The following is a 21,955-nucleotide window of genomic DNA, read 5'->3' on the forward strand; positions in this document are numbered from 1 at the left end:
AAAGTTACACGTTTTCATACATATTTTATGATAACATAATTTAAATCGGGGTGGTTTAACAGAAATTACTTGTAATACAGTTTCTTTTGCTGCATGACTTCCACTGATAATTAGCACATAATTAGGGTAATCCATTGGAGTTGAGCCAGTTCTAAGTGTAAACAAAAGTTGTAATTGAGGTTTTAGGTCATGACTATCGTAGAGTGCATCCATACTGAAAGAATGCAAAGGCATCTACTTGAGAAAAGATCCTGGGTTATCAAGTTGTATGTGTGTCCATGACGTGTGTATTCATTAGTTATAGGAACAGAATTACTCTGCCATTCAATCACAGCTGATCTATTTTTCCCTACACTTCCTAATCTCTGCATTTAAAATATCCTCCACAGCATTCTGTGACAATTAATTCCACAGATTCACCACCCTCTGACTAAAGTAATTCCTCCTCATCTCCTTTCTAAAGGTACTTCCTTTTATTCTGAGGCTGTGCCCTTTGGTCCTCGACCACTTGTGGAAACATCCTATCCACATTCACTCCATCTAGGCCTTTCACTATTCAGTAAGTTTCAATGAGGTACCCCATCAGTGTGTGTATGTACAAGATGTGGGTGTTTGTATCTTATGTGCTAAGCCCATGCTGCAGAACCTGGTCACCAGTTTTAATTAATCCATGAACTTTGTTCTGTGAAACCGTTAAAAGAAACCGTGCAAAAGCATCTCCCACAACTCCACGCTGGAGTGGAAATGAGTCCATCTCTACCCCGAGAAGAGCCTAAGAAGAAGGAGATGTTAATCAATGCATTCAATGAGGTGAATTATAGATGTGTCTGTTTTTCTTGGTGTTGGACTGAGACACTAAAGTTTGGACAGTGAGTGCATATTTGGTTTCCAGACAATACATAAAGCATGATAGTGGTACGAGGAACTGAAAGTTATATATTTCCCTGTCTTAAAAGTTGTATTTTCAGCACCATGTTGTTAGTATTAAAGAGACACAAGGAACTGCAGATGCTGGAATCTTGCATAGAATGCAAAGTGCTGGAGTAACTCAGCGAGTCAGGTAATAGCTCTGGTGGGCATGGAAAGGCAATGTTTTGAGTCGCGACCCAAAACGTCACTTACCCGTGTCCTGCAGAGATGCTGCCTAAAGTGCTGAGTTACTCGAGCACTTTGTGTTCTACCTTGAAAACATTAGAGTTCATTTAAAGTGACGATGAGCTAAGTGGTGGATACTTTCACTCAAACAAACCCAGTAGCAAATCACATTTAGATCGGTGTATTAATTATTCACTGTGGCAGTTTTGTTGCTTTCGTAATAATTATCACAACTTTGAAGACATGTTTCTCATGTCATTACAGTCGAGGAGGAAGATCAAGGCAAGCTGCCAGTAGAGAGAATAATTCTTCAGATATGAATTTGCGTCATGATAGTTCATTGGAGAACATGGATATTTCCCCGGAAGTCTCAATGGATGGAGTGAATGCAGAAGAGGATAATCAATTAAGTACACTGAGGGTATGAAATGTACATTTGTGTTAATATATAACCATTTTTTCAACTCCAAAGTGTTAGAACTACTTAATTCAATGATTGTCACATGTGAAATTCTTTGTTTTTGTATACAATCCGGTAAAATCATACAGCAGACGTCACCCTGTTGCCACGTTTCGGGTGCTGACAATGTTACAAAATGTTAATCGAATAGTCTTACCTCATCGCAGCTACAAACCAGGCCTGCTGCCACACGTAGCCTTATTATATTCTCTCACATATGGCAGGTTATTGAAAACTCTCTTTGGAAAACCTCTGAGTAGCTATAAAATTCAATGGTTTATTTATTGTCATGTGTACGGAGATACAGTGAACTGCTGGCCAAATCAGGTAGAGAGTCATACGGTGTGGAAATAGGTAGACAAAAATGCTGGAGAAACTCAGCGGGTGAGGCAGCATCTATGGAGGTGACGTTTCGGGTAAAAACTGTGGAAACAGGCTCTTCGGCCCAACTTGCCCATCAGCCAATAATTCCCAGCTACACTAATCCTGCTTGCCTGCGCTTGGTCCATATCCCTCCAAACCTGTCCGATCTATAATAATAATAATAAATTTTATATTTAATGGGCGCCTTTCATACAAAATCTCAAGGACACCTTACATAGTACTTACATAGTACACCTTACAGATCTATGTACCTGTCTAACTGTTTCTTAAATGATGGGATAGTTCCAGCCTCAACTACCTCCTCTGGTAGCTTGTTCCACATACCCACCATCCTTTGTGTGAAAAGGTTACCCCTCGGATTCCTATTAAATCTTTTCACCTTCACATTGAACCTATGTCCTCTAGTCCTCGATTCCCCATCTCTGGGCAAGAGACTCTGTGCATCTACCTGATCTATTCCTCTCATGATTTTGTACACCTCTATAAGATCACCCCTCATCCTCCTGCGCTCCATGGAATAAAGACCCAGCCTACTCAACCTCTCCGTATAGCTCACACCCTCTAGTTCTGGAAACGGTGGCATTGCTGGTTAAAGAGGAGATTAATACAATAGCAAGGAGAGACATTAGCTTGGATGCTGTAGAATCATATGGGTAGAACTGCGAAATAGCCTAGGACAGAAAACGCTAGTTGGAATTGTATACAGACCCACCAAGCAGCAGTAGGGAGGTTGGGGATAGCATTAAGCAGGAAATTATTGATGCCTGTAGCAAAGGTACAGCAGTTATCATGGGTGACTTTAATCTACAAATAGATTGGGCTAACCAAATTGGTAGCAGCGCTGAGGAGGAGGATTTCCTGGAATGTATACGGGATGGTTTTTTAAACCAATATGTAGAAGAGCCGACTAGAGGACAGGCCAACCTATACTGGGTGTTGTGTAATGAGGAAGAATTAGTTAGCTATCTTGTTGTGCAAAGCCCCTTGGACAACGGTGACCATAATATGGTGGGATTCTGCATTAGGATGGAAAGTGACACAGTTAATTCGGAGACTAGGGTCCTGAACGTAAAGAAAGGAGACTTTGAAGGTATGTGACGGGAATTGGCTAGGATGGACTGGGTTGACGATAGAGATGCTATGGTAAAGATTTAAAGACGGCATGGATGAACTCCAAAATTTGTTCATCCCTATCTGGCGAAAAAATAAAACGGTGAAGGCGACTCAACCGTGGCTAACGAGGAAAACCAAGGATAGTGTTAAATCCAAGGAAAAGGCATACACATTTGGCCAGAGGGAGCAGCGAACCGGAGAACTGGGAGAAATTTAACGCAACAGAGTAGGACAAAGGGGTTAATTAAGAAGGGGGATAAAGAGCATGAAAGAAAGTTTGCGGGGAATATAAAAACTGACTAAAAGCTTCTTCAGATATGTAAAAAGGAAAAGATTAATGAAGACAAATATAGGTCACTTACAATTAGAGACAGGTGAATTTATAATGGGAAACAAAGAAATGGCAGAACAGTTAAATGAGTACTTTGGTTTTATCTTCACTAAGGAAGACACAAACAATCTCCCAGAAATACTAGGGGACCGAGGGTCTAGTGCAGTGGTTCCCAACGTGGGGCGTACGCCCCACAGGGGGGCAATTTGATTTTTAAGGGGGGCATCAGGTAAACAAATGTAGTTTATGTTTCAGATGTTATTTTGAGTAAATTCCATTTTCTGAGAATTATTTCTTTGTCTGCTCGTGCTAAAATATGGGGGGGGGGGGGCATCAGGATTTTAGAGGTGATTAGGTGGGGCATGGCCAAAAAAAGGTTGAGAACCACTGGTCTAGTGGGAGGGAGGAACTGAAGGGAATTCATATTTCATGCCATGATCACAATGAATGGTGGTGCTGGCTAGAAGGGCCGAATAGCCCCCTCCTGCACCTATTTTCCATGTTTCTATTAGTCAGGAAAAAACTATTGGGACTGAGGGTAGATAAATCCCCAGGGCCTGATGGTCTGCATCCCAGAGTACTTAAGGAGGTGGCCCTAGAAATCGTGGATACATTGGTGATCATTTTCCAATGTTCTCTCGACTCTGAATCAGTTCCTGTGGACTGGAGGGTAGCCAATGTAACCGCACTTTTTAAGAAAGGAGGGAGAGACAAAACGGGAAATTCTAGACCAGATAGTCTTACATCGGTAGTGGGGAAGATGCTTGAGTCAATTGTTAAAGATGTTATAGCAGCGCATTTGGAAAGCAGTGACAGGATCGGTCAAAGTCAGCATGGATTTATGAAGGAGAAATCATGCTTGACTAATCTTCTGGAATTTTTTGCGGATGGAACAAGTAGAATGGTTAAGGGAGAGCCAGTGGATGTGGTGTATCTGGACTTTCAAAAAGCCTTTGACAAGGTCCCACACAAGAGATTAGTGTGCAAAATTAGAGCACATAGTATTGGGGGCAGGGCATTGACATGGGATAAAGAACTGGTTGTCAGACATGAAGCAAAGAGTATGAATTAACGGGTCCTTTTCAGAATGGCAGGCAGTGACTAGTGTGATGCTGCAAGGCTCGGTGCTGGGACCCCAGTTATTTACAATATATATTAACGATTTAGACGAGGGAATTAAATGTGACATCTCCAAGTTTGCGGATGACACAAGCTGGGTGGCAGTGTGAGCAGTGATGAGGATGCTATGAGGCTGCAGTGTGACTTGGATAGGTTGGGTGAGTGGGCAAATGCATGGCAGATTCAATATAAATGTGAGGTTCTCCACTTTGGTGGCAAGAACAGGAGGGCAGATTATTATCTGAATGGTGTCAGATTAGGAAAAGGGGAGGTGCAACGGGACCTTGGTGCGCTTGTACTGTGCATCAGTCACTGAAAGTAAGCATGCAGATACAGCAGGCAGTGAAGAAAACTAATGGCATGTTGGCCTTCATTGCGAGAGGATTTGAGTATAGGAGCAAGGAGGTCCTACTGCAGTCAACAGGGCCCTGGTGGGACCGGACCTGGAGTATTGTGTGCAATTTTGGTCTCCTAATTTGAGGAATTACGTTGTTGCTTTTGAGGGAGTTCAGCGTAGGTTCACCAGGTTAATTCCCGGGATGGCGGGACTGAAATATGATGAAAGAATGGGTCAACTGGGCTTGTATTCACTAGAATTTATAAGGATGAGAGGGAATCTTTTAAAGGATTGGACAAGCTAGATGCAAGAAAAATGTTCTCAATATTGAGGGAGTCCAGAACCAGGAGTCACAGTTTAAGAATAAGGGGAAGGCCATTTTGGACTGAGATGAGGTAAAACTTCTTCACCCAGAGAGTTGTGAATCTGTGGAATTCTCTGCCACAGAAGGCAGTGGAGACCATTTCACTGAATGTTATCAAGAGAGTTAAATTTAGCTCTTTGGTCTAAAGGAGTTAAGGGATATGGGGAAAAAACAGGAAAGGAATACTGATTTTTAGATGATCAGCCATGATCATATTGAATGGTGGTGCTGGCTCGAAGGGCCGAATAGTCCAGTCTTCCGGCACTTCTCCTGTATTTAAGGACGACTAGTAAATTTCAACCAGGGCTCCCGCAATTTCCTCTCTAGTTTCCCACAATGTCCTCGGATATATCAGATCAGGCCCTGGAGATTTGTCTACCTTCAAACACGACAGTACCTTCAGTACTTCCTCGGTAAATAGAGGAGAAATACTCATTTAGGACCTTGCCCATCTCCTGTGGCTCCACATGAGAGGGCCACTCTGTCTCTAGTTACCCTTTTCCCCCTTATGTATTTATAAAATCTTTTGGGATTGTCTTTAATGCTATCCGCAAGCTATCTCCTGGCGCCTTTTTGCCCTTCTGAATTCCTTTTTCAGTTTACTCCTTAGTTCCTGAAATTCCTCCAGGGATGCACTTGATCCCAGCTGCCTATGCCTGTGCCGTGCATCTTTCGTGTTTTTGACCAACGCCTCAACTTCCCACGTCAGCCAAGCTTCCTTACGTTTGCCTGCTTTGCGCTTCACTCTAATGGGAACGTACATATGCTGAGCTTTCGTCAGCACACTTTTAAAAACACCCCACTTGGCCGATGTTCCTTTCCCCTCTAATAACCTGCTCCAGTCAACTTGAGCGAGACCTTCTCTCATACCCTCAAAGTTGGCCTTGCCCCAGTTGAGCATATTAACCCGTGGACCCTCTTCGTCCTTATCCATAACTATCTTAAACCTAATCGAACTGTAGTCACTGGTCCCAAAAGGCTCCTCCACAAACACTTCATTAACTTACCCTTCCCAATTTCCAGCATTGCCCTCCCATGTGTGGAATCACTACACACTACTTAAGAAAACTCTCCTGAACACCTTTGAGGAATTGCACCCCATTTAAACCCTTCACACTATGATTTTCCCAGCCTATATTGGGAAAGTCTTCTTCTTGCGTATGGCGTGCACAGCCTAAAGTTGTAGATCAAGGGTAGACATCCAGGCCAGGACAGCATCAGTTACTGGGTGGATGGCTTTGATTCCCCCAGGGAAAAGCCTCAGTGGGCAGTCATTCACAATGTGTGGAATGGTCTGGTCTGGATGTCCGCAGTTGTAAGCAGGGCTGTCTGTCATCCCCCACTTATGCAGGTGATGGGCTGTTCTTGCATGGAGGGTGAGGATTCTATTCAGGGTTAGCCATTGCTTGCGATGGAGGTCAAACCCCAGTGGTTTTACTGAGGGGTCTGTGATGGCCTCTCCGTTGTTAGTGTTGGCATCTTTCCAGGCTCTGCGCCACTCAATCTCTGAGTCAAAGTCTTCCAGGGATTTAACGGAAGACCAGAAGTGTTTGCAGGACTTCAGGCGCATGTTGGGCAGATTGTTCAAGTCAGCATGGATGGGAAGGTCAGGGTTAGTCTCGATGGTGCACCAATCTTTCAACATCCTCTCCCTTCTGCATATGCTGGGAGGGGCGATATGAGAGAGGACAGGGAGCCACTGCAAAGGTGTTGACTTAAGCGTCCCTATGATGACCCGCGTTGCAGAATTAAGCACAGTGTCAACTCGTTAAAGTTAAAATCCCCTACTACAACAACCTTATTTGACCTGCAGTTGCCTGCAATCTCCTGGCATATTTATATTTCTAATTCCCGTTGACTATTCAGGGGTCTGTAGTACACCCCCAACAAGGTGACCATCCATTTCTTGTTCCTCAGCTCAACCCATATAGCCTCACTAGACGAACCGTCTGTAATGTCACCTCTGATTACTGCCGTGACATACTCCTTAACCAAGAGTGCAACCTCCCCCCTCCTTTTTTTCCTCAACCCTGTCTCTCCTGAAGCTCCTGTAACCTGGAACATTGAGCTGCCAGTCCTGACCCTCTCTTAATCAGGATTCAGTCATGGCTACAACGTCCCAGGCGCTCGCGCCCGAAGTTCATCTGCCTTACCCGTCAGGCCTCTTGCATTAAAATACGTGCAGTTTAAACTAACCCTCCTTCCTTGCCCTCTGCCTATCACCTGCCTATTCTATCCACTAACCTTTCCCACACCACCCTCCATACCAACTTCTGGCCTCTCACGTGCCTCTGTGCTGTACGAGATCCCACCCCCCCTACCAGTCTAGTTTAAACTCTCCTGTGTAGCATTAGCATGAGTGAAGAGATCCTCTTCTGGACAATACAGTGTCGCCACGTTCTGGCGCCATCTTGCAACTTCCATTTCCCTGAAAAGTCCAATCTTGGCCCAAGGAGATAATCAGTTTCTTATTTTCCCACTGTTAAAGGCCAGTGTCCTAGCGGCACTGGATCGATGAAGTCGGGGTTGGCCTAGCCCAGCGTGATGAGGTGACTCCTTCCACCACCGTTCCGTGCAACTGCTGCAGGCTGCACTCAATCTGCTCACTCATCTGGCTGCTGTAGGTCCTTGATTAAATGAGAAAACACTTTAAAGTGCTTCACTTTCTTTTTGTTTTCATTTATCTGTCCTATCCTAGATTATTTGTTTAAAATGGAATAGGAACATAACATGTACAAGGGTGGCTGCCTCACAGCAACAGAGATCCTGACGTTGGGGGCTGTCTGTGTGGAATTTGCCCGTTCTCCTAATGACTGTGTGGGTGTCTTCCGGGACTTCTGGTTTACTCCTACTTCCCAAAGATAGTGCAGCTTTGTAGGTTATTGCCTGTGAAATTTGTAGGTTATTGTTCTGTCAAATTGCCCCTTGTATGGAGGGAGTAGATGTGAAAGTTGGATAACATACAACTAGTGTGAACAGGGGATCGATGGTTGGCATGGACTCAGTGGGCCCAAGGGGCTGTTTCCATGCTGTATCTCTGGAACTAAAACTGGAATGTAGTAAATCTTGTAATAAATCCTTTTCAAAACAATTAAATATGAATTATTTGGAAACTTTGAATCGGGTGTTAATTAAAACTGAATTGAGGGAATGCACGCTGTAATTAGGATCCCATGAAAATTGTAACTGGAGTATCGTACAAATATTAGTCTTTCAAAAAAATTTTTTGTGTCCTACAGGTGCGACGCAAGCCCAACAAAAGGGGAAGAAGATGAAGAGTAATTATTTCCTGTTTGCATTGGAGCTTAAGAATTTGCTGTAAAGTTCAAGGCAGGACACTGTTTAACTGATAATTGGTTGTTAAAGAAGGCACCTTGTATCTATTTCCCTTGCATTTGCAGTCCTAAGGTCACAAGCTTTTGGCAAACACATCAATTCATTAATTGTGGTTGTCCTGCATTGTGATGTGTGCTGACTACAATGTACTGACTTTACAGAAAGATTGAAATAAATGATATTGTAAATATTTTTTTTAATGTTTTGATTGAAAATGTGCTTGTATAGCTTTTAAATTACAGCTTTAAATCACCAACACAACTGTGTATTAAATGTGTGGGTGAAGAAAGTTGGTTACAATGAACGCTGACAACTGAAGCAATACTTCTTAATAATTGTACCTTCCATGGCATCTTATTTTGAGAAGGGACTGGTTCTTGGAAAGAACAAATATATTGCAATTTCCTGCAACACATACTTCTGTGGTTAGATTTGTTGGAAAGTCACTTTTTCTAACTCCCTTGTGTATGATTATATCTACTTGTTTCCGTGGTCATCTCCGCTGCTTCTGCTTTCCACCACTGAAGATGTTGGACAGAAAGTCCTCAGTTGTATAAAATGTGAAGTCAACCGAAAATGCTTGTGGCATTTTACTTGTCAGTATTGATGCCAGAACTGTGTAGAAATTTAGATAAAATTGGAAAAATAAAAGGGTTTTAGTTACAATATTTTAATACTGATGGTGTATTAGTCATTGAAATTGTACACCTTTAGTTACCTTCCTTGTCAAATTTGTATCCATCTACTGTACCAATAAAATCCTGTAACTTGAGTTTGCCTTGTTATAGTGGGGAAAAAAAACCCACGGGTATTTTGAAGGATAATCCACCCTAAGTTATGGTTCCCAAGAGTTAGATCATGTTAAAAGTTGTTCATTGTGGTATGTGATTAATGAGACAAGGAGCCTTTCTGCATTGTAACAGCTGCTCTGCTCTGCTTGAAATGCACTTGATATATCGTTTAAAAAAATGCCTGCAATAATATTCTCCTTGTTGATTTTTATTTCTGTATTGTCAATCTGTACCAAAACTTGGGTTTAATCAGATTAAAATTATTTTGTTTTACAAAGGTAGCTATTTGAGTTACTGGAGAAAAATTCAGCTGTAGTGAAATTCTACCTGTATCTTGAACTGCACAAAGTTGTCGTAAGCTGCTGCAGGAAATACGCTTCAGGATTTGATCTACCGAAGTACATTTCAATCATTTAAACAGGTTTTGGTAATCATTATGTCCTTATAAATGTGATTATTAAAAAAATATCCCATTGTATAGCACTTTTCAATGTCCGCATTTCTCGACTATAAAAGCTGCCTGCAGAGCATGTAAAATTGTCGAGAATGTTCAGATTTTTGTTCTTTCAAGTGTCTTGAAATAGCTCTGTAAACTATAGTTATAATTTTTCTGTGCTGGCTGTTCACATGTAATTTTGAGCATGTTGCTACATGGTTGATACAGTTCTGCATAGTAGGCTGTTATAGAAAATACAATTGCATAGGATCCAGAGAAAGCTTGTCGACTGGATGGAGAATTGGCTTAATGGAAGGAAGCAGAGGGTTATATTACAAGCTGAGGGCCTCTGACTAGTGGTATGGTTCGGGGATCGGTGCTGGGCCCATGGCTGTTTGTGGTTTACATCAACGATTTGAATGAGAATGTAGAAGGCATGCAAAAATGTTGGAGAACCTCAGCTGGTGAGGCAGCATCTATGGAGCAAAGGAAATAGGCAACGTTTCGGGTCGAGACCCTTCTTCAGACTTCTTCAGGCATGATCAGTAAATTTGCAGATTATATTAAAGTGGGTGGTGCCATAGAAAGCGAAGATGGTTATCAAAATTACAGCAATATCTTCATCAGTTGGGTAAGTGAGCTGAGGAATGGTTAATGGAGTTTAATGCAGATAAGTGCAGAGTGTTGTATTTTAGGAGGTCAAACCAGGACAGGACCTGCACAGTGAATCGTAGGGCTCTGGGAAGTGTAGACCAAAAGGATCTATGAGTGCAGGTACAGGGTTCATAGGCAGAAGGGTGATCAAGAAGGCTTTTGGCACATTGGCCTTCATCAGTCAACGTATTGTGTATAGAAGTTGGGATGTTATGTTACAATTGTACAAGACGTTGGTGAGCCTACATTTGGAGTATTGTGTTCAGGTTTGGTCATCCTGCTTTCGGAAGGATGTTGTTAAGCTGGAAAGGGTACAAAGAAGATTTATAAGGAAGTTGCCAAGTCTTGAGGGGCTGATCTATAGGGAGAGGTTGGGCAGGGTAGGACTTGATTCCTCGGAGCACAGGAGGCTGAGGGGGTGGTCTTATAGAGGTGTATAAAATCATGAATGGAATAGATAGGGTGAGTGCACAGAGTCAGTATTCAGAGGTGGTTGAGGCAGGTACTATAACAATATTTAAAATACATTTGGACAGGTACATGGATAGAAAAGGTTTAGAGGGGTATGGGCCAAACACAGGTAGGTAGGAGTATGTAGATGGGACATCTTGCTCAGTATGGCACGGTTAGGCCGAAGGACTTGTTTCCGTGTTGCATGACTATGGTTGTAATGCCAAAATTTTGTTCATCTATCCAGTGCGATTTATTTGTAGGCTTCTGGAAAATATAATAACATTGATGCTTTTAAATAACACTAAAGATAGTAGGGCTATCCCTTTTATGGTAATATCAATGATTCCGCACTAACATAGTTCATTACTGAAAGTCTAGGATCAGCAAGATTTTTCTACTAAATACTAATGAAGCCATAGTAAACTCTGAGTGAATACCCAGCCTTCTAAAGTGGGTGGCCCTGATGCAATATTTGACTGATAATTGATGGGGTTTTCTTTTAAAGGAATTAAAGCTAAAAAAATTAACCTGGAGTTAAATTTTATGTGTACTGTTGCTTCTGCCATTTTGTATCTGTTTCGTCTCTACAGTGCTCCTCTTGCATATTTCATTACTGAAAATGACTGCACTTCAGATCTTATCAGCTGTAAAGGATTTGGGGGAATCCAGCACAGCTGAAGATATCAAATATTTGTTTCTCCTATGATATTGCAAGAGTCCGAGGTTTGCAGTTGTTGGATTGCTGTATCTGTGCATGGATTTTCTTACTGAATACCACTGCCTAGCATTTGGTATACGTTGTCATAATTATTAATTTGATTCAATTCCTGCTAAGAATTGCAATAGGGAGACCGTGTTCATAATTCACCTCCTGCATGTTTCATTGTATACAGTTGTCTTCCCAAATCGGGTCCAGAGCTGAAACGTCAACATTCCATGTGCTCCAGCGATACCACCTGACCCGTTGAGTTACTCTAGCACTTTGTATTTTATTTTAAAGATTTCAACAGCTGTAGTTCCTCGTGTCTACTTGTTAATTCTTCTGCCTCATTCTGCCCAACCAGAGGAGGCGTGATACGCCACAGGAGAGAAATATAAAAATTCCTTTTTTTTGTATAACTGAATTATAAAACAGTGCCAGAAGTTTGCAAAGGCTGGGTTTGTTTTCTTTGCAGCTGACGAGGCCAAGAATGGAGCCGCAAGATATACACAAAAATATTATAGAGGATCAATTACCACAGTCCCAAGTCATCGACTGCAAGACATCTCCAAGCAGTGTCCTAGCCCAACATGAATATTGTGGGGTTGTGCCGAAGGGAAAAAAAGCACCATTGACCAGAAACTGAACTGGTACAGCCACATAGATATGGCTTCAAGAACAATGTTTCCTGGCCTTGACCCGAATCGTCACCCTTTTGTTTTCTCTCCAGTAACGCTGCCTGACCCACTGAATTACGCCAACAATTTGTGCCTATCTTTGATATAAACTAGCATCTACAGTTCCTTGTTTGTACAAAACCTTCTGCTTAATTGGTATTCTAATTCCCCATTGCTGTGCAGTAACTACAGTGCCCTCCATAATGTTTGGGACAAAGACCCATCATTTATTTATTTGCCTCTGTATTCCACAATTTGAGATTTGTAATAGAAAAAATCACATGTGGTTAAAGTGCAAATTGTCAGATTTTAATAAAGGTAATTTTTATTGGTTTCACCTTGTAGAAATTACAGCAGTGTTTATACATAGTCCTCCCACATTTCAGGGACCATAATGTTTGGGGGACAGCAATGTCATGTAAATGAAAGTAGTCATGTTTAGTATTTTGTTGCATATCCTTTGCATGCAATCACTGCTTGAAGTCTGCGATTCATGGACATCACCAATTGCTGGGTGTCTTCTCTGGTGATGCTCTGCCAGGCCTGTATTGCAGCCATCTTTAGCTTATGCTTGTTTTGGGGACCAGTCCCCTTCAGTTTTCTCTTCAACGTATAAAAGGCATGCTCAATTGGGCTCAGATCGGGTGATTGACTTGGCCACTCAAGAATTGACCATTTTATAGCTTTGGAAAAACTCCATTATTGCCTTAGCAGTATGTTTGGAATCACTGTCTGCTGTTGAATGATCCGCCGGCCAATGAGTTTTGAGGGTACACAAAAATGCTGAAGAAACTCAGCGGGTGCAGCAGCATCTATGGAGCGAAGGAGATAGGCAACGTTTCGGGCCGAAACCCTCCTTCGCTCCATAGATGCTGCTGCACCCGCTGAGTTTCTCCAGCATTTTTGTGTACCTTCGATTTTCCAGCATCTGCAGTACCTTCTTAAAAACAATGAGTTTTGTGGCATTTGTTTGAACTTGAGCAGATAGGATGTGTCTATACACTTCAGAATTCATTATGCTACTACCATCAGCAGTTGTATCATCAATGAAGATAAGTGAGCCAGTACCTTCAGCAGCCATACATGCCCAGGCCATAACACCCCCACCACCGTGTTTCACAGATGAGGTGGTATGCTTTGGATCTTGGGCAGTTCCTTTTCTCCTCCATACTCCGGGGGCGCTGTTCTGGCAGCAGCCATGTCAGCAGCACATCAGTTTTTTCAACCTTTTTTATTTTTTAGTTTGTTTTAAAGTATGTATTTAATGTTCCTTCGTGTGTGTGGTGTGGGGGGGTAAGGGGGAAACTGCTTCGGTCGCCTCCTCCATGGAGAGGCAACTTTTTCCAGGTCGCCTCCCCCGTGGCCTAACATCAAGGATCGGCGCGGCCTTTCCCGGAGACGCGCCCGGGGCTTCAGCGGCGGGCGCAGCGTGGACTCTCGGCGTGGAGCGGGTGAGCCCTCGCTGGAGGGGAGCGCTCCGTTTCGCTGGCCTGGGGTAGCCGGCAGCCTGAAGTCGTGGTCTGCAGAGCTCCAGCTGGTGCAGCGTCTACAGCCCGGGATCCCTCGTGGGGGATCCGGGGGAAGAAGAAGCCATCACTGCCGGCCCGCGGCCAACTTCTACCGCGGGGCCGGCATGGACATACCATCACCCCTGGAGGGGTGCTTCGACCGCCGGCCCTGCAGTCTACGGTGCTTCTGACTGCGGCAGGGACTTTAAATCTTGATCACTGGCCTGCGGCCTACAACAACTTAAAGCCGCGGTCTCCGGTGAGGAAGAGCCGATCCTGGACTGACTCTGGACTCTGGTCCTGTCCACGGGGGGGAAATGGAGGAGAACTGGCCAAATTTTTGTGCCTTCCACCACAGTGATGAATGCTGTGGTGGATGTTTGTGTTGCATTTTGTGTGTTCTTTATTATTGTATCGCTGCTGACAACCCAATCCTTGCCGGGTCACTGCTCGTGCGGTCGACCGGTTGGTGCAGAGAGTAGCTTTGAATGTTTGTCTCTTCGTTGATTGTGTCCCTTTCTTTTTTTAAAAGCTACTGTAATGCGCCCTTTAAATTGCCCCTCGGGGATGAATAAAGTGCTTGATTGATTGATTGATACTTTGCTCTTGCCATCAATTTGACATAATCTTCATCTCATCAGTCCACAAGACCTTTTTCCAGAACTGTGGTTGCTCTTTTAAGTACAGGGCTCATATGGTCCTTGAAAGTCTGTTTTTCAAGGCCTTAAAATTCGTTGGATTTATCATAGGTCCTTAAATTCACTTTTTATGATAAAAGTGTTAATTCATGTAGAGTAATGTGCCATTTTTTCATAAAGCTAATAATGTGTATTTTTATTAAAAGTCGGGAAACATTGTGAGCTATGTTTGCGAACAATCTTCCCGGGAGGGGGAGGAGCACTAGGACCCAGCAGAGTCAGACCACGTGCTGTGTGCCCCGGGGAGGTGGTGGGATTCGGCAGCCACTCTATCTCTCTCTCTCTCTCTATCTCCCCCTCTCTGTCCCTGTCTCTCCCTCTCCGTCTTTGTCTCTCCCTCTCCATTTCTGTCTCTCCCTCTCTGTTTCTGTCTCTCCCTCTCCATCTCTGTCTGTGTCTCTGTCTCACTCTCTGTGTCTCTGTCTCTCCGTCTCCATCTCTGTATCTCCCTCTCCGTTTCTGTCTCTGTCTCTCTTTGTCTCTTTTTGTCTCTGTCTCTCTCTGTGTCTGTCTCTCTCTCCCCCTCTCTCTCTCTCTCTTTCTATCTCTCTCTGTCTCTCTTCCTATCTGTAGGCAGATTATTCCCATCCTGGATCAGTCCAATCCGGGTTGTGTCGTCCTCAAACTTGAGAAGCTTCACAGAGGAGTCTGTGGAGGTGCAGTTCTTAGTGTAGAAAGAGTAATGGAGAGGGGAGAGTACGCAGCCTTGTGGTGCTCCTATGCTGTGGGTCTGCGGGTCCGAGATGTGCTTTCCCAGCCTCACAGGCTGCTTCCTGTCTGTCAGGAAGTTTGTGATCCACTGACAGAGGGGTTCAGGCACAGTCAACTAGGAGAGTTTGGAGTGTAGTATCTCTGGCACAATGGTGTTGATTGCAGAGCAAAAATCAAACAAAATCCTTGCAATGGTCCCCTGGCGGTCTAGGCGCTGGAGGATGAAGTGCAGGCCTAGATTGACTGCGTCATCCACTGAACTATTGGCCCGATATGCAAACAGAAGGGGGTTCAAGATATTTTTCAGCTGGGCCAGTACAAGTCTTTCAAGGGTCTTCATGACTACAAAGGTCTGTGGACATAAAGACGTGTAATCCTTGTCTTTTTGGGTACAGGGACAATAGTGGAGACTGAAGTAGGCAGGGAAAGTACAGATTTGCAGGGACTGATTTAAAAAGCAATTGTTTCCATGATCATGGTTTCAGATTGAACAACTAAGAGATGAGAAAATGGACCAACAGTGCTCTATTGAAGTACGAATATAGGTAAGTTAACCATCTTGTGTGTAATTATTATGTAGTTTAGTGTCGTTCTGTGCAACCTGGACTAATGGATTGACCGATCACCTCAGATTTCCCTGAAAATCAGTGTCTACATCAGAGCACACAAGTGACAACAGAAAACAAGGTCTCAACTCCAAATTCCAATGGGCATTTGGCAATAATTCGAACTATATCAATAGTTCATAACTTCGAAGGAACTTTGGGTTGAAAGTTGATTTTTCTGCTGTGTTCTTTGTACCAGAGGTGTGCAAAATACGATTTTCAATCAAATCTGAGATGGTGACCAGCCAACCTTCTTACTTTTATTTAGTACAGAATCATATCATCCAATATCAGGCAATTTATATACAAGTCCCCGATAAACCATCCATGTTTGCTGGATTTTGGTCCTTGAAAATGGGATTTTTGGATCTTGAAAGTCCTTAAATTTATAGCTGTTCCAAGTGTACGAACCCTGTAAGTACTTCTTGGCAAACTGTAACCTGGCCATCCTATTTTTGCGGCTAACCAGTGGTTTGCATCTTGCAGTGTAGCCTCTGTATTTCTGTTCATGAAGTTTTCTGCGGACAGTGGTCATTGACAAATCCACACCTGACTCATGAAGAGTGTTTCTGATCTGTCGAACAGGTGTTTGGGGATTTTTCTTTATTATAGAGAGAATTCTTCTGTCATCAGCTATGGAGGTCTTCCTTGGCCTGCCAGTCCATTGCGATTAGTAAGCTCACCAGTGCTCTCTCTCTTCTTAACGATGTTCCAAACAGTTGCTTTTGGTCAGCCTAAGGTTTGGCTGATGTCTCAACAGTTTTATTCTTGTTTCTCAGTCTCATAATGGCTTCTTTGACTTTCATTGGCACAACTTTGGTCCTCATGTTGATAAACAGCAATAAAAGTTTCCAAAGGTGATGGGAAGACTGGAGGAAAGACTGGGTGCTGAGAGCTCTCTTATACCTGCATTAAGGAGGCAATTAAACACACCTGAGCAATTACAAAGACCTATGAAGCCATGTGTCTCAAACATTATGGGGCCCTGAAATTGGGGGGGGGCTATGTATAAACACTTGTAAATTCTACCTGGTGAAACCAAAATTATTTAAATCTGGCAATGTGCACTTTAACCACATGTGATTTATTTTCTATTACAATCTCAAATTGTGGAGTACAGAGGCAAATAAATAAATGATGGGTTTGTCCCAAACATTATGGAGGGCACTGTAGTTCATGCAAAATGCACTGCAGTTCCATATTTAGCTACTCTTGTTTCTTTGGTACCTCTCAAACCTACAGCCTCTACCACCAAGCCCAACCGGAACCTCAAGCAAATGCAAGTGCCCGCTGTTTTCCTTTCAACTTGCACATATGGTTCTGATTAGGAAATAGGTAACAGGTTCTAAATTCTGGACCACCTGTCCCAAAGCTCTATTACCAGGAGTGCAGCGTGGGGAAGTGTGAGTTCATGCATTCTAGTCAAACTGTTTAAAAGGCAGATTATCCAAATTAAGAGAGAGAATGAGTGGTTCAGAGGAATCCCTGGGTTCCAGCACATGTATCTCGAAAGGTTAGCAGGCAGATCCAATGTAGTTATGGTGACAAATGGTAAGTTGGCCTTTATTGCAAAACGGTTGAGTTAAATGAGAGAGATTTGTTGCAGTTGCACAGAATGTTGGTGAGGCCACACCTGCAATACTCCACGCGATTTTGTTCCCCTATCGAAGAAAGGATCTATACTGTTAAAGGCAGTCCAAAGGCGATTTACCAGGCTGATACCTTGGATGAGGGGGCTGTGCTATTAAAAGGTTAGACAGCTTGTGTTTGTGTTCTTTGGAGCTTAGAAGAATGAGAGGTAACATTAAAACATATAAGGTCCTTAAGGGGCTCGGCAATATAGATGTTGAAATGTTTTCACTAGTGAGATAGCCAAGAACAAGGGGACATCACAAAATAAGGGGTCGGTCATTTAAGGCGGAGAAAGGTAAATATTTGAAGGATTGGGGACTGAAGATTATGAAGAACTGGAACAAACGTTAGGGAATTGTGGTCAGCCTGGTCATATTGAATGCTTTAAGAGGCCAAGTGTGCTGTTACTGTGTGCTATTGTTTGTGTGACTATTTCTCACTGGATTAACAAAACTGGAAAGCAACTACAATACAAATTAGACACAAAGTGCTAGAGTTATTCAGCGGGACAGGCAGCATCTCTGTAGAGAAGGAATGGGTGATGTTTTGGGTCGAGACCCTTAGTACTGAGTCAGGGAAGAGGGAAACAAGATATGGAAGGGCACAAAGAACGTAAGGTGTGAAAAGAACAGATCCAAGCAGATGATGATCAAGGAAATGCACATTGTTGGATGAGTTGGCTATAATGAATTTGAGGAATGTAAAGAATGAAATTGCTGCTCTCTTTTCCTGTATTTTCTTTTAAAATAACCTAACGCTACTCCTTCTGGCCTATTAGAAGGAAGATTCCAAATTATTTTGTTAATATAAATCAGACATAAAATAAAACGTTTAGATCAACAGTATAACAGAAAGAGTTTTTCCACCACAATGTAACAAATAAAGCTGTAATTTCAACCTTGTACTGTCTCACACATGCCATTTATTATTACCATGAACATATGCTTTAAAGGTCAAATGATTATAAACTTTTTGTTTGAAATATAGAAGCAAATTCTCAACTATTATTAAGGAATCAATTAAAGCTATTGGAAATAATTGAAAAACACAATGGAGTTGCTTAATAATGCTGCATTTGGCACTTGAAACTGATGTAATATCTAGAATAAAACATAAATCCCATATATTCTGCAACAGTGAAATCATGGAATATTTATGTTGGAATGTATAAATCACCCCTGTCCACATTATTTTAAATTTACTCTGCTGTTGGTAGGTGGAAAGTAAATTTCAGAAAGTCCAGGAACATTTAATTAAGGCCCAGCAGTATTAACAAAAAAAAGTGAATCCCATGAAAATTGTTTCCATTCATAACCTGGTTGCAAGTCTATCTGTTGGCAGAGTAAACATTGTTTTGTGCAGATTTTGATTGTCTGATGACGCAGCTACATTTGAAACCGTAATAGAAACTCTTTAGCAACTCAAACACCCAGGAACAAAGGAGATTACAAAAAATGGTGGACACTGCCCAGTCCATCACAGGTACTGACCTCTCCACCATTGAAGGGATGTACAGGAGGCACTACCTCACAAAGGTAGTCAGCATCATCAGAGACCCACACCACCCTGGCCACATTCTAATTTCATCCTTCCATCAGGAAGAATGTTTAGGAGTTTGAAAGCTGTGACCTTCAGGTTCAGGAACAGCTTCTTCCCAACAACCATCAGGCTATTGAACACTGCAAACTTCAACCAAACTATGAACTGTCTTGTCACTAGAGGCTATGGGTTTTATTTTGCACTGTTTTTTTATTAACGTGTTTATTATATTATCTTTGAGTACTGTGTTTACAGATCTGTTATACTGCTGCAAGTAAGAATTTAATTGTTCTATTTTCGGTACATTTGACAATTAAACACGACTCTTGGAACTGCAGAGAAATGAGGCACAACATGGGTTATCTTCAAAGAGTTGTTCATTGAAAGTGGCAAAAGCTGAATACATGATCAGTTATCCTAAGTAAACTAGACGATGATAGTGCAAACTCCATAGTCCTATTGTTTTGGTAGGGTTGTGCTGAATGGTTCAGGCAATTGATGGTTGATGGGAAGAAACTTTTCGGGAATGATAAAGTTAGCTTACTTAAAAACACAATACACAATGGGTTAGATAAACCAATTCAAGCTTTACCGCCGGCGGGAGTGTCAGGAATCCACGAATCAAGTAGCAACAGGCACTTGACTTACACGAGCCACCACTCCAATGAACCAAGACATACAGGGTCTTTTATAGTGTGTAGAAAATGTGGTCACATGCTTATACAGAGTTGCAGCAATGACGTTTAACACATCAATCACAGGCTGTACCCATTCAAAATATACGTCACTAATACAATACTTGTCATACTGTGGTTATATCAATCACAAACTTGATCACAAAACTTCTTCATAACTGGAAACTCGTCAAAGGTCTATCATCTGCAGTACCTTCATAAACAATGTAAGGATCTTATCGGTCACACACAGAAATCTCCGTTTACACCATTTCCAAGGCCACAGAAAACAACATCCTATCCCACCATTGTCAATTGTCTTTTCCTTGAGCATAACAGGATGAACTATCATAAAAGCTTGGTATGCTGGCCTCCTGATTACCACAGTTCCTCTAGTATGGTACAGAATTTGCAAACTTCAGCTTATTCAGGACCCAAAAAGTCAAGCTGGTCTTTTACTTATTCTAATATTTTATTCTACTATACCCTACATACTTAGTATATTCTCATTCCCTCCTTTTATCATTTTGATGATAACACTACAATCCTCATTTGGTACAAAGTAAAGGCTTGGCATTTCAATACAGATCAATACAACAATCACCAGTACAATAGTCCAGTCCAGTACAGCAGGCCACTTTCAAGAAAGGAGCGAGAGAGGAAACTGGGAATTACAGACCAGTTGGCCTGACTTCTGTGGTGAGAAAGATGCTTATTAAAGAAGTAATAATGGGGCATTTGGATAGCAGTAAAAGGATTAGTCCAAGTCAACATGGATTTATGAAAGGGAAATCATGCTTGACTAATCTTCTGGAATTTTTTGAGGATGTGACAAGTGAAATGGATGAAGGGGTGCCAGTGGATGTAGTGTATCTACACTTTCCGAAACCCTTTGATAAGGTCCCGCACGGGAGACTGGTGACTAAAATTAGAGCACATGGTATTGGGGGTAGAGTGTTGACATGGATAGAAAATTGGTTGGCAGACAGGAAGCAAAGAGTAGTAGTGAACGGGTTATTTTCAGAATGGCAGGCAGTGGCGAGTGGAGTGCCGCAAGGCTCGGTGTTGGGGCCGCAACTGTGCCATATATATTAATGATTTGGAAGAGGGAATTATGAGCAACACAAAGCTGGGTGGCAGTGTGAACTGTGAAGAGGATGTTAGGAGGTTGCAGGGTGACCTGGACAGGTTGAGTGAGTGGGCAGATGCGTGGCAGATGCAGTATAATATAGATCAATATGAGGTTATCGACTTTGGCGGCAAAAACAAGGGGGCAGATTATTATCTCAATGGGGTTAGGTTAGGTAAGGGGGAGGTGCAGCGATACCTGGGCGTCCTTATACACCGGTCACTGAAAGTTGGCTTACAGGTACAGCAGGTAGTGAAGAAAGCTAATGGAATGTTGGCCTTCATAACAAGAGGATTTCAGTATAGGAGTAAAGAAGTACTATACAACTTCTGCAGTTGTATAGGGCTCTGGTGAGACCACATCTGGAGTATTGTGTACAGTTTTGGTCTCCTAATTTAAGGAAGGACATCCTTGTGATTGAGGCAGTGCAGCGTAGGTTCACGAGATTGATCCCTGGGATGGCGGGACTGTCATATGAGGAAAGATTGAAAAGACTAGGCTTGTATTCACTGGAGTTTATATGTCTCTATAAGGGATCTTATAGAGACATATAAAATTATAAAAGGACTGGACAAGCTAGATGCAGGAAAAATGTTTTCAATGTTGGGCGAGTCCAGAACCAGGGGCCACAGTCTTAGAATAAAGGGGAGGCCATTTAAGACTGAGGTGAGAAAAAACCTTTTCACCCAGAGAGTTGTGCATTTATGGAATTCCCTGCCACAGAGGGCAGTGGAGGCCAAGTCACTGGATGGATTTAAGAGAGAGTTAGATAGAGCTCTAGGGGCTAGTGGAGTCAAGGGATAAGGGGAGAAGGCAGGCACGGGTTATTGATAGGGGATGATCAGCCATGATCACAATGAATCGTGGTGCTGGCTTGAAGGGCCGAATGGCCTCCTCCTGCACCTATTTTCTATGTTTCTAATAGATCCATAGTGTATTATCATTCCCCATATTCCTCCAAACATGCTAAATGGCCACCATTCTCCACCTTTATTGATGTTATGCATCTCTTCCGCTACCTCGGTGATCTTCTTTATTTCTCTGGTGATATGTGCTGCTAAATCTGTAATGTTGCATTCATCGGGAATGTAAGTGCAGCATTCGCACCCTATAATAGCACGTGGCCCCTTTCTCTGCGAGGATAAAATCTAATGCCATTCAGTTCTGGAGGACTGCTACTCTCATCGCCACCATTTCAGCAGTAATGTC

General features: G+C 42.6%; 1 protein-coding gene across 4 annotated transcripts in view; it reads left to right on the forward strand.

Annotated features, from left to right (window-relative positions):
* pds5b (PDS5 cohesin associated factor B) overlaps positions 1 to 9,500 on the forward strand; it is a 148,043-nt gene extending 138,543 nt beyond the window's left edge. For 3 of the 4 annotated variants that reach the window (XM_033022878.1, XM_033022880.1, XM_033022881.1), the window contains exons 34-35: positions 1,360 to 1,516; positions 8,443 to 9,500. In XM_033022878.1, the coding sequence (XP_032878769.1) occupies positions 1,360 to 1,516; positions 8,443 to 8,478 (193 nt within the window). In that variant the 3' untranslated portion in view covers positions 8,479 to 9,500. The remainder of the gene's footprint in view (positions 1 to 1,359; positions 1,517 to 8,442) is intronic. The other variant, XM_033022879.1, reaches the window with a different exon arrangement.
* The last annotated feature ends 12,455 nt before the right edge of the window (positions 9,501 to 21,955 follow it).

The sequence above is a fragment of the Amblyraja radiata genome, chromosome 6 (assembly GCF_010909765.2).
Source record: "Amblyraja radiata isolate CabotCenter1 chromosome 6, sAmbRad1.1.pri, whole genome shotgun sequence".
Lineage (NCBI taxonomy): Eukaryota > Metazoa > Chordata > Chondrichthyes > Rajiformes > Rajidae > Amblyraja > Amblyraja radiata.